At 39.4% G+C, this 20,408-nt stretch overlaps 1 protein-coding gene across 1 annotated transcript in view; it reads left to right on the forward strand.

Moving 5' to 3' along the window:
- Nucleotides 1-20,408, forward strand: part of Map3k15 (mitogen-activated protein kinase kinase kinase 15) — a 147,754-nt gene that overhangs the window by 44,139 nt on the left and 83,207 nt on the right. Inside the window, exons 5-7 of the mRNA XM_045140440.1 lie at nt 2,633-2,826; nt 6,683-6,851; nt 11,308-11,414. Coding sequence (XP_044996375.1) covers nt 2,633-2,826; nt 6,683-6,851; nt 11,308-11,414 — 470 coding nt within the window. The remainder of the gene's footprint in view (nt 1-2,632; nt 2,827-6,682; nt 6,852-11,307; nt 11,415-20,408) is intronic.

Consider the following 20,408-nt stretch of genomic DNA (forward strand, 5'->3'; position numbering starts at 1 on the left):
TTTGTTTCCATGGTGATTTAAAGCCTGTGAAGTTGACAATCAGAGATTAATCATCACACTTTTGAATATGTAAATGGAATTTTCTTTAATTTGCTTTCCCAACATAGCTCTCCTGCCATGAGCGAGTGAGAAAACTCGGCACTATAAGTCTTTGCGAGCTTCAGAATAGTAGAGGGAAGGGAACAGTCTTTATTTCTCTGGTGCAGGCAATTCCTGGTAACTGTGAAGAAGTTATCATGAGCTACCTTTCCCCAGTCATCAACCACACACCTGAACTTTTGCCCCTTCTATTTATAATAGTGGCACTTTATTTTTGAAGGGCCTGATGCCAGTAGCTGGTGTACTCAGGAATGGTCTCCAATGGTTAATTATTCTCAGAAAACCCTATTTTGTTGATGATAGAATACAAGGGACCTTAGTCTAAGACAAAAGCAAACCCATTACTTGTTTTTGTATGACTCATGAGCTAAGGATGTTTTCAACCTTTTAAAATAGTTGTAAATATTAAAAGAATGTTGTTTCAGGACACATAGAATCTGAAATTTGAATTTGTGTCCATTCATAAAATAATCCTGGCACATGGCCATGCTCATGAGAGGTCAGATCTGCTTCCATACGTAATATCAGAAAAGAGTAGTTGTAACAGATACTGTGATTTCTGCAAAGCCCAAAGTAGTGATTATTTAGCCCTTAAGAAAAAAAGTAGGTCACTTGATCAAAAATGTGCTTTAATTGGGATAGTACTGGTAATTGGTTTTAACAAAAATACTTTAAGACTCAAAATGTGTTATTACAGGAATTTTGGTGCCAACAAGATGCCAAAAGAGTTTCAGGAAACTATATTTTAAGATCAAAATAAGAATGCTACCTGTTATTCCATAAGCAGATCTTAAAAAGGAAAACTTAAAAATTGATTTCATATGTTAAGCTTTCCAAAGTTTTCGGTTTGACCATAGATCATGACATTCTGACAAATTTCTCTAATAAATTTATTTTTTGATTTTAAAAGAGAGGTATCCTTTATGTCATGTCCCATTATGAGACAAAGTGTGCTGTGCTTTCTGAGGTTGTATCTGCATTATGTTAAACTATCTGTGTACGTCCATTACTTCAGTTTAGAAATTGGAAGAAGTCAGATGAATTACTCCTGTGTCATATAAATTCTTTAAAATTAAATAGAGATAGAATAATTCAAAGTCTGAAATCTTAATCTAGTTGCTTTTTAAATTTTTTTTTATTTATTTATTTGATAGTGACAGAGAGAGAAAGAGGCAGATAGGGAGAGAAGAGAGAGAATGGGCGTGCCAGGGCCTCCAGCCACTGCAAATGAAATCCAGATGTGTGCGCCCCCTTGTGCATCTGGCTAACGTTCTGGGTCCTGGGGAACCAAGCCTCAAACTGGGATCCTTAGGCTTCACAGGCAAGCGCTTAACCGCTAAGCCCTCTCTCCAGCCTTCTAGCTGCTTTTTAAAGTAAAAGTTTAGACAAAAGAAGAAGGTCATAGCCATACATGCCTTTAATTCTAGGGCTTAAGAGATGAAATCAGGAGGATCAGTTCAAGGTCATGCTCAGCTACACACTGAATTTGAGAGTATCCTGGTCTGCTTGAGACCCTATTGGGAAACATCAATTATTTTCAACTTGGTGATTTGTAGATGGGAGCTGTGGTCTAGATGTGATCTGATTAACTCAGAAAACATGAAGGCTGTTTCCTTTCTAGACACTTACATTGGAACCTAAGTGTCATTCTCTTGTTAACCAGCCTACCCAATCTTATTTCCTGTTGGATTTGCATTCAGCTAAAATGTCCTGCATTTCAAATAGACTTTCTCAAAGTCAGATTCATGGTCTTCATCTCACATATGTATCATGTATGTATTTGTATATCTGCGTAAACCATATTTATCATATAAATTGATACAGATATAAAAAATTGACTATGAAATGTCATAAAAAGAATTTATTTTAGCTTCCAAATGTGCTAAAAGTTGATTGTTTATGCTTTACAGGAGACTATGATTCATAGTCAACTAGTTATTCCAAAGAATTGTTCCGTAATCATTCTATAGGAAAAGGTGCCTCTTTACCTAAGTACTATTTAAAGAACCAAAAAAAAAATAAAAAAAAATTAACATCATTTTTTTCAAAAGATCTTTAAGGCGAATCATATTTATTAATATATGCTTCCTACAAAACAGGTTTTTTTCCAAGTTTATAGTAGTTTACCTATATTAAATTATCAAATAATATTTCTTTTTTATATGTGCTGGAAAATAATATGCCACATTATAATCTTTAATAATCAAGAATTATAGTTTTCTTTGGTTTGGCAAATGAATCATGTGAGTTTTAAGACTGAAATCTAACATTTCTTCCAGTGAAGTTCACATGCATAAACAGGTCAATTTATCAGTTGAAACCAGATTTTTATCATATTATTTATGTGATAGAGCTTTTGAAATTGAGTGGTTTCCTGGTTTGAGCCTAATAGATTTGTAATGATATTGCATAAAACATTGTTCATACTGGAACATCTCATTCCCTGCCCTACCAATTCCCACCTGACAAAAGCCATAGCTGTTCTTCTTTATCAGTTGCTTTCTGGAACATTTTTGTTTCTTTTTTTTTCCAGGCATCTAGTGGAAATTACTATTTCATCCCCTACGTCATGACACCATGTGCTGATTATTTTTGCTGCGAGAGTGATGCCCAAAGGCGAGCCTCAGAATACATGCAGCCCAACTGGGATACCATCTTGGGACCTCTGTGTATGCCTCTGGTGGACAAATTTATTAACCTCCTTAAGGACATCCACGTGACCTCATGGTAATTCCCATCAGCTGCCAACAATCCTGGGACTCTTATAGAAATTTCTTTTCACTTTCAGCATGCCAAGAGAATGGGAAACATTGGCCAATCATTTAACAATCATTCTAGAGTCCAGTATTACCTCCTTAGTGTCTCACTGCAATGGGTCCTGTGGTGACTAGAACTATGTAGGCAGAATTGGGCCTGGGTATACCATGGCTTCTTGTGTGACTTTGATATGTAACTCTTCTTTTCTATGGCTGATTTCTCTTTCACTAAACAAGGAAGTTAACTCTGATTGTAATGATTGCTTTCACCTCTTGAGATTCTGTGTTTCAGGATCATTTCCGAACATGACTTCATATTCTTTGAACTATTGAAGTTCTTAAAATGCCAGAACAAGGTCATTCTAACCTTACATTCTTGTGTTATTAGAGCTTCCATGTTTTCAGTCAAGCTGCATCCAACCTGACCTCAGGATGTCCTGTGAACATCATTTCTACAGATTTATGTCAGGTGGTATGACATACTTAGAGGTGGACAGTTTTGAATGTGAATCCTAGCTTAGGTGATTCTTCTCTGGGTAGCCTTAGAAAAGTCACTTCCCCTCTTTGGGCCTCAGTGTTTCAGAAACTGTACCTTCAATGTCTTTACTCTAAAAGTTAAAGGCAGAAAATTATTCTTAACCAAAGGACCCAATTGTTGCTTACAGCCTATTTAAATTAGGATTTATTCTTGTAAGTTGTGTCATAAGAAGGATTTGTTCTTCCAAAACAAATGAAAATCCAAAGGACTGGCAGAACTGACTCATAATGAAATGTCCAGGACCTTATATTATGCTTTGGCTCAAATCATGGCACCATGAATTGTGAAGGCTTACCATTAAAATATTGGCAGGAACCACAGTTGGCTTAGCAGTTAAGACACTTGCCTACAAAACCAAAGGACGTAGGTTTGATTCCCCAGCACCACATAAGCCAGATTCACATGGTGATACATGCATCTGGAGTTCGTTTGCAGTGGCTACAGGCCCTGGTATGCCCATTGTCTGTCTGTCTGTCTCTCTCTCTTTCTATCTCTCTTTCTCTCTCTGCCTCTTTCCTTCTCTCTCAAATATATATATATATATATATATATATCCATATCCATATCCATATCCATATATATATTTAATATTGGCAGGTGATGCACAGTTGTTAGCAGTCTCCTCACCTTTTCTATCCTGTCACCTCTTCTCTGGATATAGACTTTCTTGTATAGACTTTAGTGGAAAAGAAGACTCAAAACCTATACTTGTATGACGACATGCAAACATAGAAAAGCAAATGGGGACTTTTTGACAGCTTTCTAGCTATTGTCTTATAAAAACAAACATTTTAGTGAAGTTTAGCAAGAAAGCCCATCCAGGGGCTGGAGAGATGGCTTAGCGGTTAAGCGCTTACCTGTGAAGCCTAAGGACCCCGGTTCGAGGCTCAGTTCCCCAGGTCCCACGTTAGCCACATGCACAAGGGGGCGCACGCGTCTGGAGTTCATTTGCAGTGGCTGGAAGCCCTGGTGCGCCCATTCTCTCTCTCCCCCTCTATCCTCCTTTCTCTCTATGTCTGTTGCTCTCAAATAAATAAATAAAAAATGAACAAATTTATTAAAAAAAAAGAAAGCCCATACAGTAAGCATATTTTTAGGTCCAACAAAGAGGCAGGTAGGTAGCTTTTATCTACTGAATAAATCAAAGTTTTGCACTAAATGGTTTTAAATTTGTTTCCCATTCAGTGAATCTCCATATATTAGGAGGAAACAACTTTTTCATTTACTTTTATTTCCAATGATTTTAAATACCTAATGGTAGATTTCATCCTTTACCTGGTGTCTAGGAATGGTTAATGAAAGAGGGATAATGGTGGTTATAATGGAAAATAGCAATAACAAGGATGACAGATAATTTTAAATATTTTATTTATTTATTTGCAAGGGGGGGAGAGAGAGAGAATGGATGCACCAGAGTCTCTAACCACTGAGAACGAACTCCAGATGCATGCACTACTTTATGCATCTGGCTTTACATAGGTACTGGGGAATTGAACCTGGGTTCTTAGGCTTACTGAGCAAACACCTTAATTGCTAAACCATCTCTCCAGCCTAACAGGTAAGTTTTTAGCCCTAGTGGTAAATATGACATTTATAAACATTTATAAAGATCTTGAATCCTATACTAAAAAGCTCTTTGAAGCCTTTTCCTAGTACACATTGATTAGTAATATCATCACTAGTTACCAGTGGTAAAATGGATACATATTTATTATATATCTTATGTCCCAAACTCATAATTAAGGCATAAATTTTATTTACTTAAGTTGCTGTTCTTGAACCTGGGTGTATGGCTCAGAGGTAGAGTAAGTTGCTCATCATGCATTAGCCTCTAAATTCTATTTTCAGCACTGCCCCCTACACTAAAAATAAAGTTACTGTTCTTATTATATTTATTCACATATTTAATTGAGTTTTCAGAATTATCCTTGAAAATAAGACTAAAGCATACTTTTTTACTCATTGGGTTAAACTAATAACACTTCAATAGCTTTGCCTTTATAGTCTGCCAAATGGGCAATGGCTGTCACCCAACTTAATGACTCATTCAACTAATGACAGAATTTTTAACACTGGCAGAATCTACTAATTTGATCATCATTAGGGTAATAGCAGTTGACAAATAAGGGGATAAAAAAATGAAAATAGCACACTGATGTTCTTATATGAGAACTCTTTCTACATGCTGTTACTTTATTCTTTAAGTGTTAATTGAGGTCTTATTATGAGCATGGGACCAGGCTGTATACTATATGTACATTTATGTAGCATAGCTTTAAAATTATTCAGAGTAAATACCATTTGTTCTTATTTTATCTAGTGTTTCTTTTTCTAGAGGTGATTAATTTAGCCTATTCTTTCTTAATAAGCAGCTTGATTTTACTTTCTACAGTTGGATCACTTTAGTTTCTTTAATGGGTTTGACAGTATTAATGCTTGATAATACTCTATCTTTTTAAAAATTACTTGGAAATATATATTTAAATCAATCTCTGGTCATTGTAAATTGGTCTTTGTACCACCAAATTAAGATTTTTTTTTCAAGGTTTAAATCACATACTAGATACTGGTACTGGCTCTTTGAGAGGCTGTGGTGACATTTCAGGGTGAATTTAAACTACTTTCAGTGTTTTACCATATCCTTTAATTATCTGGATGCTTACAAAAGGGAAATTTTATATTCTGTATTAGAAAACTTTCTGACAGACAAATATAACAAAGGGCTAAGTAAGGAATGAAAGGTAAAATTCTAACATTTCTGGCATCACCTCTGAGTACTCCTTTTTTGGATTGCTTAGGAACATGTCAGTTTCAGATCTCCTTCAACTGGGAACAACTTTATAACTACTAACCAGGAGTATTTAATAGACTAGAATGTTTTAAATTTTAATGTTTTTAATGTTTCATGCCTTCTAGCATTCTGTTTGGCTTTGTGATTATCTGTTGTTAGTAGAGAAAATAATCAAGTAAACTTTCTACATGCCATTTATATGTTTAAAAACACTACACAATTGCACAGAAAGTCCTGCATGCTGTCTGAATGATTTCAGCTTTGCAAACATGTTTAAGTTTGTAATAAACTGATTTTTATTATAATTTAGTGGTTCATTTGTATAGTGTACAAACAAGACATGGAAGTATCTTGTTTGTTGGTACAGGGATTCTCCTGCCCAAAATCTACATGTGTTAACCTAAATCACATCAGTGAGAACCATGCTTGCTTGAATACTAAAGAAGAGAGTCCTGGGTATGTGTAGATATGACTGGAAATTTTCATTTCACTCTCTAGTGCTTATTACAAAGAAACCTTATTAAACGACATCCGGAAAGCCAGAGAGAAATACCAGGGTGATGAGCTGGCAAAAGAGCTGACTCGGATCAAACTCCGCATGGATAACATTGAGGTTCTGACATCAGACATCGTCATTAACTTACTCCTGTCCTACCGTGATATCCAGGTATGAAGTATACCTAAGTAAGGTTGGAAAATGCCAAAATTTTCCTTGGCACAAGGAATATGAAACACTCTTATACTATGTGTAAATGAAGGAGATGTTGTATATAAATAGGTATGTGGCCTGGTGATAGAATTAGCTTAGCTATTGTGAAAGTTGTGGAGAAGGTTTTTGTCATTATCAGGGCTGGAGTGACTACTCTGACAAGAAAGTGCTTAGAAGAAGGAGCTTAGATCCACTTTAAAATACAAGGCATTGCTCTAAGCCTTTTGTAAATCCCTATTCATTAAGTCTTCTTACCCCAACGGTGTACTGTAATTATTTCCGTTTGACAAATGAGGAAAATTGAGGCACAGAGAAATTAAGTACAACTTGCTTCAAGTTTCAACAATTGGTGAAGTCGGGGTTCAGACTAAGGCTAACTGGCTTCATTGTCCTTGTTCTTAATTCTCCCAGTGTGTCCTTTATGCCTTTGTTATTTCCTCCTTTGCTTACCTACCATTCACCAGTGACAGAATTGGAAAGGAGATGCATGTCCATGACCCAGGGAGTGCAGATGTTATTTCTAAAACAGGCATTAGAAGTTTCTGAAGGGTTCTTGAGATAGGGCATGTAGGATGTGGCTCCATGGGAGGAAACTAAGAATTCTCCTCCAAATTTAATGTCCTGGGACAATTTTTAGATTTTTTGTATCTTATTTATTTATTTATTTCAGAGATAGAAAGAGGCAGAAAGAGAGAACGGGCATGCCAGGGCCTCTAACTACTACTGCAAACAAATTCCAGACGCATGCACCACCTTGTGCTTATGTAGGTCCTGGGGGAATCAAACCTGGGTCCTTAGGCTTTACAGGCAAGTGCCTTAACCACTAAGGCATCTCTCCAGTCCCCTGAAACTATTTTTCAGGATATTTTGTTTTCCTCTTGTTAATCACAGATATTTAATGTGAAATTGTGGAGGTATCTATGATCTGCTCCAACAGCAGAATCCATCACTAAGGAATTCATGCCTCTAGTGAAAAACATATGCATATAACTGTTTTTTTAAAATATTTGCTTATATATTTGTTAGAGAGAGAGAGAGAGAGGGGGGGGGGGAGAGAATAAATGAATATGGGCACACCAGGGCTTCCAGCCACTGCAAATAAACTCCAGACATGTGTCACCTTGTGCATCTGGCTTATGTGGGTCCTGGGGAATTGAACCTTGGTCCTTTGGCTTTGCAGGTGTCCCCCATAAGCTTAAGTGTTCTGAATGCTAGGTTCCCAGCTGATGGAGATTTGGGAATTAATGCCTCCTGGAGGCAGTGTATTCTTGGGTGGGCTTATGGGTATTATTGCCAGTTTCCCCTTGCCAGTGTTGGCACACTCTCCTGTCGCTGTTGTCCACCTGATTTTGGTGAAGAAGTAATGTCCATCCTCTGCTCATGCTCATCTCATTATTTCCCCCACCATCATAGAGCTTCCCCTCGAGTCTGTAAGCAAAAAATGAACCTTTTCTTCCCACAAGCTGCTCTTGGTCAGGTGTATTCTGCCAGCAATGTGAACCTGACTCCAAAAGTAAAGGTGGTACCAAGAGTGGTGTCATTCATTGCTGCTAGAGTCCTGACTGTGTGGCTTTGGACTTTTGGAACTGCTTTGCAGGAGGAATGTGGAGGATTTGAAATCTTGGCCTAAGAGACACCTTGCAGTGATGTAAGTACAGCTTGATGGACTATTCTGGTCAGAGTTGAAAGACCTGAATGCAGAAAGTCCTGCATGCTGTCTGAATAATTTCAGCTTTGCAAACATTTTTAGGGTTGTAATAAACTGATTTTTATTTTCACCAATAACTAAGGACTGTAAGGTTTGGCTTATGAGGGTGAGAAAGAGCTTTACCAGGACTGGGCTAGAAGCAGTTTTTGTGAGAGTCTTGCTGTTATGCCCGTGACCTGAGAATTTGTGTAGGGTTGCATTGCATAGAAATAGATTAGTGTGAGCAGAGGGATATGGTACAGAAATGAAATCTTTGGGCTGAAAATTCTGCCTGTTCAGCTGCAATTATATTAGAGATCAAAACCTTTGCAACTGGGCAATCTTACCTGCATTGGGGCAACAGGAAGAGTGCAGACTCTTTTGAAGGGGCCTGGATGCTCAAGGAGTGTCTTTTTCTTCAAAGTCTGCTTTATTCTCCCCCGAATTAAGAAACTGGCACCCCACCTGGTATTATGGAATATACAAAATGCAGGAAAGAGAGGGTCATTAAATTTCCAACCCAGTCTTGTATTTTGGAAATGGCCATGGGCATTTTGAAGCAAGCTTGTTGGATTGCCTGCATGGAGACCTGATGGAGCCATGAGGATGTACCGTGGGTTGCAGTGGAGACCCAATGGAGATGCCGGGACCATGAGATGGCTGCTAAGGAGAGCTGCTGGCCCCAGATGAAGTTTTCCATGACTGTGAGTAGCCTAGCTGGAGGGGCGGAATTGGAACTCCAGAGACTTGTTGGTTAGAGAATTATTGGACTTGGAGATTCTCTGTCATTGACTAGAGTTGTTGGACTTGGAGCCACAGAGTTTGATGTTTGCCCTGTTTAAATCTTGTATTTGGTTGAGAATTTTTTGCTATGCCCAGTGCCACCTTTTGCCAGTGTGGGTGTTTATTTTGTGCCATTATGGTTTTGGGGGGTGATTTTTTGGTATTGTGGCTCAGTTAAAAGGATCTCAGACTATGGGAATGTTTAAACATCATTAGGATTGATCAAAACTATGGGGACGTTTAAAGATGGACTGAATGCATTGCATTTTACATCATGGGTAGTTATCAGTCTATGGGGACCAGGGTGGAATGTGGTAGTTTGATGCAGCTGTGCCCCATAAAATTTGGTGTCCTGAATGTTAGGTTCCAGGCTGATGCAGGTTTTGGAATTAATGCCTCCTGGAAGCCGTGTATTGTTGGAGGTGGGCTTATGGGTGTTATAGCCAGTTTCCCTTTGCCAGTGTTTGGCACACTCTCCTGTTGCTGTTGTCCACTTCATATTGGCCAGGAGATGATGTCCAGCCTCTGCTCATGCCTTCATTTTCCCCTGCCTTCATGGAGCTTCCCCTCGAGTTTATAAGCCATAATGAACCTTTTTTTCCCCACAAGCTGCTCTGGGCCAGGTGTTTCTTGTCTGCAATACAAACCTGGCTGCAATAGCAGACAAGTGCCTTAAACACTAAGCCATCTCTCTAGCCCTTTAAGTCAAATGTGATATTACAATCATGAAATTAATATTATAAGCCCTATGCTACACTTGAATGATGGTGACCTTGCTTAAAGTGTTTTTGTTTTTGAGTTTTTTTTTTTTTTCTGTAGTAGGGTCGATGTAGCCCAGGCTGGCTTTGAACTTGCCATGTAGCCAAGGATAGTCTTGAACTCCTGATCCTCCTACCTCCACCTCCTGGTTCTGGTGATTACAGGCTTGTGCCACCATGCTATGTTCCTGAAATATTTCTTTTGATATTATGGCTTTCTTTAGTCCTTGACTTCATGTATCCCTTCATTTATTAACCTTCCATTGGTAGGACTCTTAGACTTACTTAAAGAAGAGGTGGATGCTTCCTGGGTCCATTGTATTTCCATTCCTAGCCAGCAGCATCAAAGACCAGAGCCACGAGGCAGGTGTTGGATTACTGTAGGAAGCCCTCTCTTCTGACTATGGCTGGTAGGGAGTTGGGCAATACCAGGTGATTTTAAACCTGGCTGGAAGGGTAATTCATCACAGCGCTAAGAAGACAGCCAGTTGAGACACGCATGGCAATAACTTTTCTCTGGACAATGATGCATCATTTAGAACAGTGGTTCTCAGCTTGGGAGCATTAAGCAGTGTCTGAAGGCATCTTGGTTGTCAAAACTGAATGTGGTGGAAGGGCTGCTGGCTTCTTGTGAGTAAAGACCAGGGGTGCTGCTACCTGTCCTGCAGTGCACAGGACAGCTTCCCACACCAGAGAATGTTCGGAGTTAAAATGTCAGTAGTGCTACACTTGAGATATCTTGGATTAGATTAATTTGATTGACTCTGTCAAAATAGAAACAACTAGAATGTTTCCTCTGCATAAGAAGGTGACCAGGTTTTCTTGTGTTTATATAGCCAGTTCATTTTAGCACATAGTTCAGCTTCTGCTATGAACCCTCCTATTCTCAAAACATACTATCTCTTTTCCTAGTTGCTAGGCTCACTTGCATTTTTTATTGACTTTTGATTTCACATTTTTTTTCTTGATCCCTTTGTGTCCTCTGATAGCAGGAATTTCTTCTTTGTTCTGTCATTCAGATGCTTTTTTTTTTTTGTATGTGTAAAGGTTACAGTTAACTTCACAAAATATTTTCGTAAAGAAAAGTTTGTCATTAAATTTTAAGACTGTTTTATTTTTGTAACTATTGAGAAAAATCTTCAAAGAAGTGTTTCCTCTTTCTCACATTGGAAATGCTTGCCAACAGGACTACGATGCGATGGTCAAGCTGGTAGAGACACTGGAGATGCTGCCGACGTGTGATTTGGCTGACCAACATAACATTAAATTCCACTATGCATTTGCACTGAATAGGTAAGATTATGTATAGGGTTTGGAAACATTTTACCAGTTGAATTGTTTCCTTCTGTTGTTCAGCATCCATCAAGTATGAGCTGATCAAATGTTCAATGCCAAGGTTATGAAGATGGGCAAAGTACCTGTTTGTCCTCTGGGACTTGGTGTTTGGAACATATATTCCAGCTGTGAGTAATACATGTAAATAAAGCAAACCTGGGCCAGCAGGCCCCTCAAGCAAGTACCTAAAAAACACTGAACCATCTCCCCAGACCCTCTCTGTGTTTTCTGAGCTGTGGCTTGAAGACTGACATCATAGATGGGAGAGGGTAAGATGGTGGACAGTGAAAAGGTTATTCTATTTGGCCAGAATGTGAACATAGAGTTCTTTTGTACAAGGTGTAATATGAACTTGGAAATGCAAAGTGCTAGGGTTTGTGGAGCTCATTTGAAATTTAGAAATTCTTGCCTGGAAACCACAACTCTCAAAAACTTATAAGTAGGCAATAGGTAAGATACTGTAACAGTGAGCCTACAAATGCAGTGGTTTGAGTAAGACTGAGGTGAGTGAATGTGGCTAGTGGCTACTATTTTTGGACTTTAGCATTCAACTAATTTATGCTTTTTTTCATCCTCCATAGTGTTGGCCTCATCATCATGTTAAAGCTAGGTTACTGCCACTCTGTGTTATAAAATATGGAAAAGGGTATGAAGCAGGAGAGAAAACACAAAACAAGAGATTTCCTATGTTTTTTTTTTTTTTTTCAAGGTAGGGTTTCACTGTGGCCCAGGCTGACCTGAAATTCACTGTGTAGCACAATGGTGGCCTCAAACTCACGGCGATCCTCCTACCTCTGCCTCCCGAGTGCTAGGATTAAAAGCGTGCACCACCATGCCTGGCAACAATTTACTTTTAAAGGAAAACTCAGCCTGGCATGGTGGCACACCTTTAATCCCAGCACTCGAGAGGCAGAGGTAGGAGGATTGCTGTGAGTTCGAGGCCACCCTGAGACTCCATAGTGAATTCCAGGTCAGCCTGGGCTAGAATGAGACTCTACCTTGAAAAACCAAAAAAAAAAAAAAAAAAAAGTAAATTGTCACTTCTCGCATTCCATTGATGAGAACTTTGTCACATGACTTCATTTTGTTGCAAGGGAAGCTGGGAAATGAAGTATCTACCAAAGTGGCCATGTGCCCATCCAGTTTTGCCTACTGTGGTTTTGAAGGATAACGAAGAGTTTTCCACATTCAGCCTCACAAAAACCAAGGTGTCTACATGTCTTAGTTCTATTTGAGAAACATTCCCACATACATTCTTTCTTATCTGTTGCTAGATTTGTATCTCAGCAGAGAATACTACAAATTAATCCAAACCTGCGTTGAGAGCCAGAGAATTTCTGGCAAATCCTCATTAACTTTCCAGCAAATTTCATTGGGAACAAGGAATCCATAAATGAGGGTTGAAAGTATCAGCAGGTAGATTATGCCTCGGATTATTGATCTGTCACTGCAGCATCTGTAGGAGAGCAGCTAAGCTGGAGCTCACAGTTTTGAAGTTTGTGGTCCATGTGAAGTCACATTTATTTCTTTTAAATCAAGATAAAACTTGCATGTAGTGAAATGTATAGAACATTTTTTGCGGGTGTGTGTGGTGGTGTATGTGATGTGCTCATGTGGCACCTTACACACTCTCCTGTGAAGAGGTACACTTGCCTGTGGTGGCCAGCGCTGAATGTCAGGTATCCCGCTCTAGACTGCTCTTCCGCCATTCTTATTTGAGACAGACTCTTACTGATTCTGGAGCTTGTCATTGTTTTTTTTCACAAGCTCCCACAGTTCTTGGATCTTTGCTCCCCAATGGGACTGGAGTGATAAATGTGTGTGGGCACACCCAACTATTTGTGTGGATCTGGGAGATTGAACTCGAGTGGTCTCTCAGGCCTTTGTGCTTATGTAGAAAGTGCTCTTAACTACTGAGCCATCTCTCCAGCCCCAAATGTATAGAACTTCAGTATTGTAATGTTTCATTTCTGGTTGCCAACCTGACAGGATTTAGAATCACTGTGGAAACAAAACTCTGGTCACTTTTTATTTTCTGAGGTGGGGTATCAGTCTAGCCAAGGCTAATCTGGAAATCACTCTATACTCCCAGGCTGGCCTTGAACTCACAGCTATTTTCCTATCTCTGCCTCCCAAGTGCTGGGATTAAAGGTGTGTACCACTATGCCTGGCTTTGGTCATGTTTATTAGGGATTTTCTAGATTAAATTAGTTCAGGTGGGCGGGAGATACCCTAGCTATGAGTAATACTATCCCATGGGCTAGGTTCCTAGATTATATAAAAAGGAGAAAGATAGCTGAGTATTCAACATTTATTGTTCTCACTCTCCTTCCTTCCTGGTGATGTGATGTTGTCATGTTGGTTTTCAGCTTCTGCCATGCTTTCCCCACCATGATAGACATGAAAGTGTAAGCCAAAAATAAACCTTTTCCTTCCTTAAGCTACTTCTCAATGGTATTTTGTCCCAGCAGTGAGAAGTTTACTAATGCAAGTATATAATTTGATGAATCTGATAAATGAATATACATGTGTAAATGACACTCCTATCTAAACAGAAAAAAAAATCATTACTTTGTGTGCAGTTTTGCAGGCAGCCCTCACCTCTCAATAGGCAGCTATTGTTGCAGTTTTGTTTGCTGTTGAAATTCACATAAAAGGAGTCACGTGATGTTCATGGGATTCATATATGCTGTTACATGTATTGCTAGTTTGTTTTCATTGCTTTAGCTTATTCTATTGTATGAATATGCTCTTGAGAAAATGTCTGGCATACTTAAGTGCTATAAAATGTTGACTTTTTAAATAACAACTGAGGGTCATGGGAATTTCTCATCAGCATGTTTTGTTTCCTAGACATTAGAGGCAACTGTTGTCAAACAAGGATAAAATAATTGATTACCATCATCTCAAAGGAATAAAAGAATAAAGCAGGATTTGAAATCAAAATTTGTTATCAAAGAGAAATGGATATGACAGGACAAATCCATTTCCAATTTTGGGGCAGAATGACCAGGACTACATGTGAAAGAGCCACCTTTCCCTTTTCCCTTCTAGCCTGATTGTGTCCTATTAGACAGTGGCTATATATCATGGGTCAGCTGGAGTCCTCAGTTCTGAGAACCTGTTTTAGGTTCATCTTGTCAGATTTTAGCATAGTTACAGTAGGATATGGCACTGTGTATAGTTTTCAAGAGGTTTGTGGTACTATCTTCTATTTCTAAGGGGAAAATACAGATGGGCAAAACAAATGAGATGTCCTGTATCACAGTTGACCTTTAACTCAGGAAGTGAAATAAACTATGGCCATAAATTAGTTACTAAGGGTTGGAAGGAATGAAGGAGGTTTGACCCTCAGATAGCAAGGGCTGTATGTCAATGGGAAAGAACTGGCTTAAGCCAGTCAGCTTTTTCTGGGTATCTACCACTTCACTGCATTCAAAAGCCCATTCATAACTACTTCAGGTTTCCACCGAACAGTTGAACTGCTGGCTTCTCAGTGCAATGGAATACTTTATGAGAGTTTTTTTCTTGCTTTTGCTTTTATAGACAAAACTTTATTATGCATACTAATGCAGGCAGAAAGGATCTAGCAAGTGGGAGGAAAGATGGTTGGTTGTCTTGGTCTGTTTTTCATCATCATAATTTTACCTGGGAGGAAAAACTTGATTTGGCTCTCTGTTTCAGAAGTTTCAGTCCCTAGCTTTGGCTTCATTGCTTCTGGGCCTGTGGTGAGGCAGAACATCATGGTGGGGAACATGTAGGAGAGCAAAGCAGCTTGCCTCATGGTAGATAGAAGGCAGAGAGGGCAGGGACAAAGGCAGCAGGGTAAGATACGTCCTTTGAGGGCATGCCTTCCGTAACCTGCCTCCACCCACTAGGCTTAATCTCCTATTTTTCACTATCTCCCTATAATGTCATCATATTTTGAATGTTAACAGGGGATTCATGGGTAAGAGCCCTTAGGATCCAGTTGCTTCCCAAAAGCCAGTTTGCAACTAAACACTTAATATATGATTCTTTGGAGAATATTCCATATTGAGACTATTAACATTCCACCCTTGACCTAAAGATTCATGTCCATGCTATCATGCAAAATGCATTCAGTCTATCTCCAAGAGTTCCCATAGTTATAACAGTTTATGTACTGTTCAAAACAGTCCAAGTCCAAGAGGAACCAATGATGCATTTCCAGTCCACGGCTGGAGGTCTGGAAGCTCCCTGGAGGGTTGTTACACTGAAAATCTTAAGAACCTGGTCTCTGATGTCCCCAGGCAGTAGCTGTAGACCCATTTGCTCAGGAAACAGCTTACATGTGCTGACTGGTAGACTCTTTATCATTAAGTAAAACTTTGTATGGACACATCATATGTTGGTACTGTCATTGCCCTCCTCCCTGCCCCCACTCTTCTGAGGACCCTCCTTAGTGGGGTTGCTGGTATTCACTATCGAGTTGTGTGTTATGAGGTCTGAGAGCAGCAGTCAGATATTCTCTCCCACCCTGTGGCTCATATTTTTTACGCCCCCTCTTCCGCAAAATTCCCTGAGCCTTGGTGGGTGTGCTTTAAGTCTGCTTTAGTGTTGAGCTCTCAGCAGCTTCTGGAGTTCTGCTTTGGAGCGTTTTGAGTGTCCTCAGTGTCTGTCTCCATCCCTCTGGTGCAGGTTTTCAGGCTCGCTGTGGATGCAGCACTCTTGCTTTTCTCACCAGCTCCTTTCTTGTTTCACCTGGGCCCTAGCTGCTTTTTGCAGCTTTTATTCCATCTGTGTCTCCAGCCTATCATTGTCTAATGCCAATCAAATTCAGAGCAGATCATTGTCCCTGGGTTGCTATCCATAGTACTGGAGAGATGGAATAAGAGATGAAAGTACTGCAGCACATATCAGAGGGATTCCTGATTTGTTTAGAGCCTGCAGCAGTCATCCGGACCTCAGCCTCTGGGCTTCCCAGACAGGGAAGAAGAGATACTTTCCCTAGGAGAGTGATATGAGCTTGTTACCTCTGCAGTAGTCATCAGTCTCCTTTTGTCTCTTCTGTCTCCTTTCTTTGGTTGTATATATAAGTAGCCATTCTTTGTGACATGTTTGTCACAAGTAGAAAAAGGATGCTATCTTTCCACTATTACGACACATTGTCTCCAGCTGCCTAAAAGTGTATTACAAAAGCAAATAATATTACTGCAAATTTCCTACCAGTGAAGAGAACCACAAAATCTGCCAACTTGGATAGAATCACGTCATCTAACTTATAGAAAGCATGAAGAAACAAGTGAAGGTAAAGGGCCCAGATGTAAAAGCTAGTTAGGTCTGGGGTCCTTTCAGCCCAGAATGGTATATACACTAGTTTCTCAAGCTACGATTACTAATAGGGCACAATTAATCACTCACTTCTCAGGAGGCTTTAGCTTATATTTTGTGTACCTGTGGGATTACCAAGTAAGCCATGGGCTTCCACTTCAAATTGTTCTGCAGTCCTTCTATATGCCCCATTTGACATGAGAGAATATTGACACTGCTTTCATAATACATACTTTTGTTTAGGTTTACCATAGTAAAAACCATGTAACCTAAAATTTGCTATCTTCATGCTTTTAAGTTTGTGGTTCAGTAGTATTAAATATATTTTCACTATTGTGAAACAGATCTCTAGAATTTATTTTTTGTTTTGTTTTTTGAGGTAGGGTCTCACTCTAGCCAAGGCTGACTTGGAATTCGCTATGTAATCACAGGGTGGCCTTGAACTCAAAGCTATCCTCCTACCTTTACCTCCCGAGTGCTGGAACTAAAGGCATGCACCACCACACCTGGCTAGAATTTTTTTTTTTTAATTTTGGAAGTCTTAAACTGTGTATCCATTATAAAATTCTCTATTTTCCCTTCCCTCAAGCCACAGGTAACATTTGTTCTTTCTGCCTATGAATTTGACTCCATTAATCACAACATATAAATGTAACATTATAATATTTATCTTTTGTGCCTGCCATATTTGACTCAGCACAATGCATTCAAGGGTCATTCATGTGCAGTGTACCAGAATGTTCTTCTTCATTAATCTTGGATAATAGTCCATGGTATAGATGGACAACATTTTGTCTATCCATTCATTTTTTGATGGACATTTAGGTAGCTTTTACCTCTTGGCTATTATGAATCATGCTGCTATGAATATTGGTATGAAAATATCTACAAGACCCTGCTGTCAATTCTTGTGGGTTTTTTGTTATTGTTGTTGTTGTTTGTTTGGTTTGGTTTTTGAGGTGGGGTCTTACTGTTGTCCAGGCTGACCTGGAATTAACTCTGTAGTTTCAGGTTGTCCTTGAACTCATAGTGATCTTCCTACCTCTGCCTCCTGGAGTGCTGGGATTAAAAGCATGTGCCACCATGCCTGGGTTTCTTGTGGAGATTTACTCCAGAGTTTCTGGGGGCTATAGTACTTATATTTATCTTTTTTACATATGTGTGTGTGTTTGTCTATGTGTGAGTGTACATTGTGTGTATCTCGATGCCCACATTTAACAATGAGTGTCTTCCTCAATTGTTCTCTTTATTTACTGAGGCAAAATCTTTGACTTGACCCCAGAGCTCATTGAGTCATCTAGTCTAGCTAGCCAGCTTGCAGCGAAGATCCTGTCTCTGCTTCTTGAGTGCTAGAATTGTAGGCGGGCTGCCACACCTGGAGCCTGGCATTTGCTAGAGGTCCAAACTCTGGTCCTCTTGCTTACATGGTAAGTACTTTATCCACTAAGCCATTTCCTGGCCCTTACTTATGCTGTTTTCCATAGCAGCCAGGCCATTTTATATTCCTACTAGCAGTGTACTATTTCACCAGTTCTTGCAAGCTCATATATTTTTTTTCTTTTTTTAAATTAAAGTTTCTTTTTTAAAAGGCTATACTGTTCCCTCTCCCCAAACTCATATTTTCTTTTGTTAAGTGTAGCATCCTAGTGGGTGTAGAAATGATATCTCTATACTTTCTGTTTATAGTTCCATGAAAATTAGTGATATCGAATACCTTTTCATAAGCTTGCTGGTCATTTGTAGATTATTTTTGTAGCAAGTTTTAATCAAGTCCTTTGCCCATATTTTTGCAAGCATATGTGTATGTGTATGTACAGGTGCACATTTGTCATGGTAAGAGTGTGGATATCAAAGGACAGCCTCAAGTGCCAGTCCTTGTCTTCCACCATATTTGAGACAGGATGTTTTTGTTGTTTGCTACTGCATAGGCCAGGCTAGTCCTGTCCCCACTCATCTCACCACAGGTATGCTGGAATTACAGTTGTATACCATTATATCTGGCTTTACATGGGTTCATGGGTTCTGGGCATCCAGACTCATGTCTGCATGACAAGCACTGTGCCTGTTGAGCCATTTCCCCAGTCCCCCCTTGCCTAGTTTTAATCAAGCTGATTAAATTTGTGTTTAAGAGATGGTATTTACCTTTTGACATTTTTATACATATATATTGCATTTTGCTCATATGTATCCCACATTACCCTCCCTTATTCTTCTAAGACTTAATGTATTCTTCCTCCTTCTCATCACTTATCAGCATCTATGGCATCTATTCTTGCCAAGCCTCTCTGCAGCAGAATGTTGACTAGCCCCAGCATGTGCAGGGTATTTTTTTTTTATTCAGTTTGGGTATTAATTTCTGATTAGAGATGATTTGCAAACATTTTATCCTGCTCAATATTTTTTCCTTTTTCCTCTGTTGGCTGTGGATGCTGTTACTGTTTTGAGACAGGATCTCTCTTTGTAGCCCAGGCTGGTCTGGAACTCACTATGAATCCAAGGTCAGCCTCTAACTTCTGATCCTCGTGTTTCAGCCTCCTGAGTGCTGGGATCACAGATATGTGCCACCATGCCTAGATGATGGTAGTGTCATTCTATACCCAGAAGTTTTGATGTAGTCCCACTCGTCTATTTTTGCTTTTGTCATCTGTGCTTTTGGTGTCCTACCCATTAATCATTGTCATAATATATACTTCTTTTTATTTTTTTTCGAGATAGGGTTTCGCTCTAGCCCAGGCAGACCTGGAATTCACTATGTAGTCTTAAGGTGGCCTTGAACTCATGGCAGTCCTCCTGCCTCTGCCTCCCAAGTGCTGAGTGCTGGATTAAAGGCATGCACCACCACGCTCAGCCTATAATACATACTTTTTAAAGCAAAGGGGCAGCTGCATAATTTTTCAGAGAAATAAATTATAATTTTCTTCTGAACCTCAACCTTGCCATGTTTTGTTTTGTGAAGTATTTACCTCTTTTGTCTATCCTTATCCCTTTTTACTGGTTTCCTTACACTACCATATCATCCTGTTTTGTCTACTTCTTTGTTTCCCCCTTTTTATCCTCCTTTATTTACTGTCTTATTTATGTGTTAGCAGAAGAAGTGAGGGAATGAGCTCATGAGTGGGTGATTTAAAAACTATAATCATATGTTTATACTTTACACAGTGACACATACTTGAACTTACACAGATAAGCAAACTTGTTTTCTCTCTTTATTTTTTGTAGGGTCTGGCCCTAGTCCAGACTGACTTGGAATTCACTATGTACTCTCAGGATGGCCTTGAACTCATGGCAACCCTCCTACCTCTGCCTCCCAAGTGCTGGGATTAAAGGCATGCACCACCACACCCAACAAACTTGTCCTCTTAAAACTACTTGTAGGCTAAAGAGATACATCAGTGGATAATGTGCCTGTTTATAAAGCCTAATGACTGAAATTTGATTTCCCAGTACTTGCTGTAAGCCAGATGCACAAAGTGGTGCATGCATCTGGAATCCATTTGTAGTGGCTGGAGGCTCTGTCGTGCCTATTCTCTGTCTCTCTTCTGTCTCTCTCTGCTTACAAATAAATGAATAAAAATATTTTAAAAACACCTAGCAGTTCTGATAGCTAGAGAGGTAGTTTATCAGTTAAAGGCACTTGCTTGTAAAACCTGCCAGCCTGAG

The sequence above is a fragment of the Jaculus jaculus genome, chromosome X (genome assembly GCF_020740685.1).
Source record: "Jaculus jaculus isolate mJacJac1 chromosome X, mJacJac1.mat.Y.cur, whole genome shotgun sequence".
Classification (NCBI taxonomy): Eukaryota; Metazoa; Chordata; class Mammalia; order Rodentia; family Dipodidae; genus Jaculus; species Jaculus jaculus.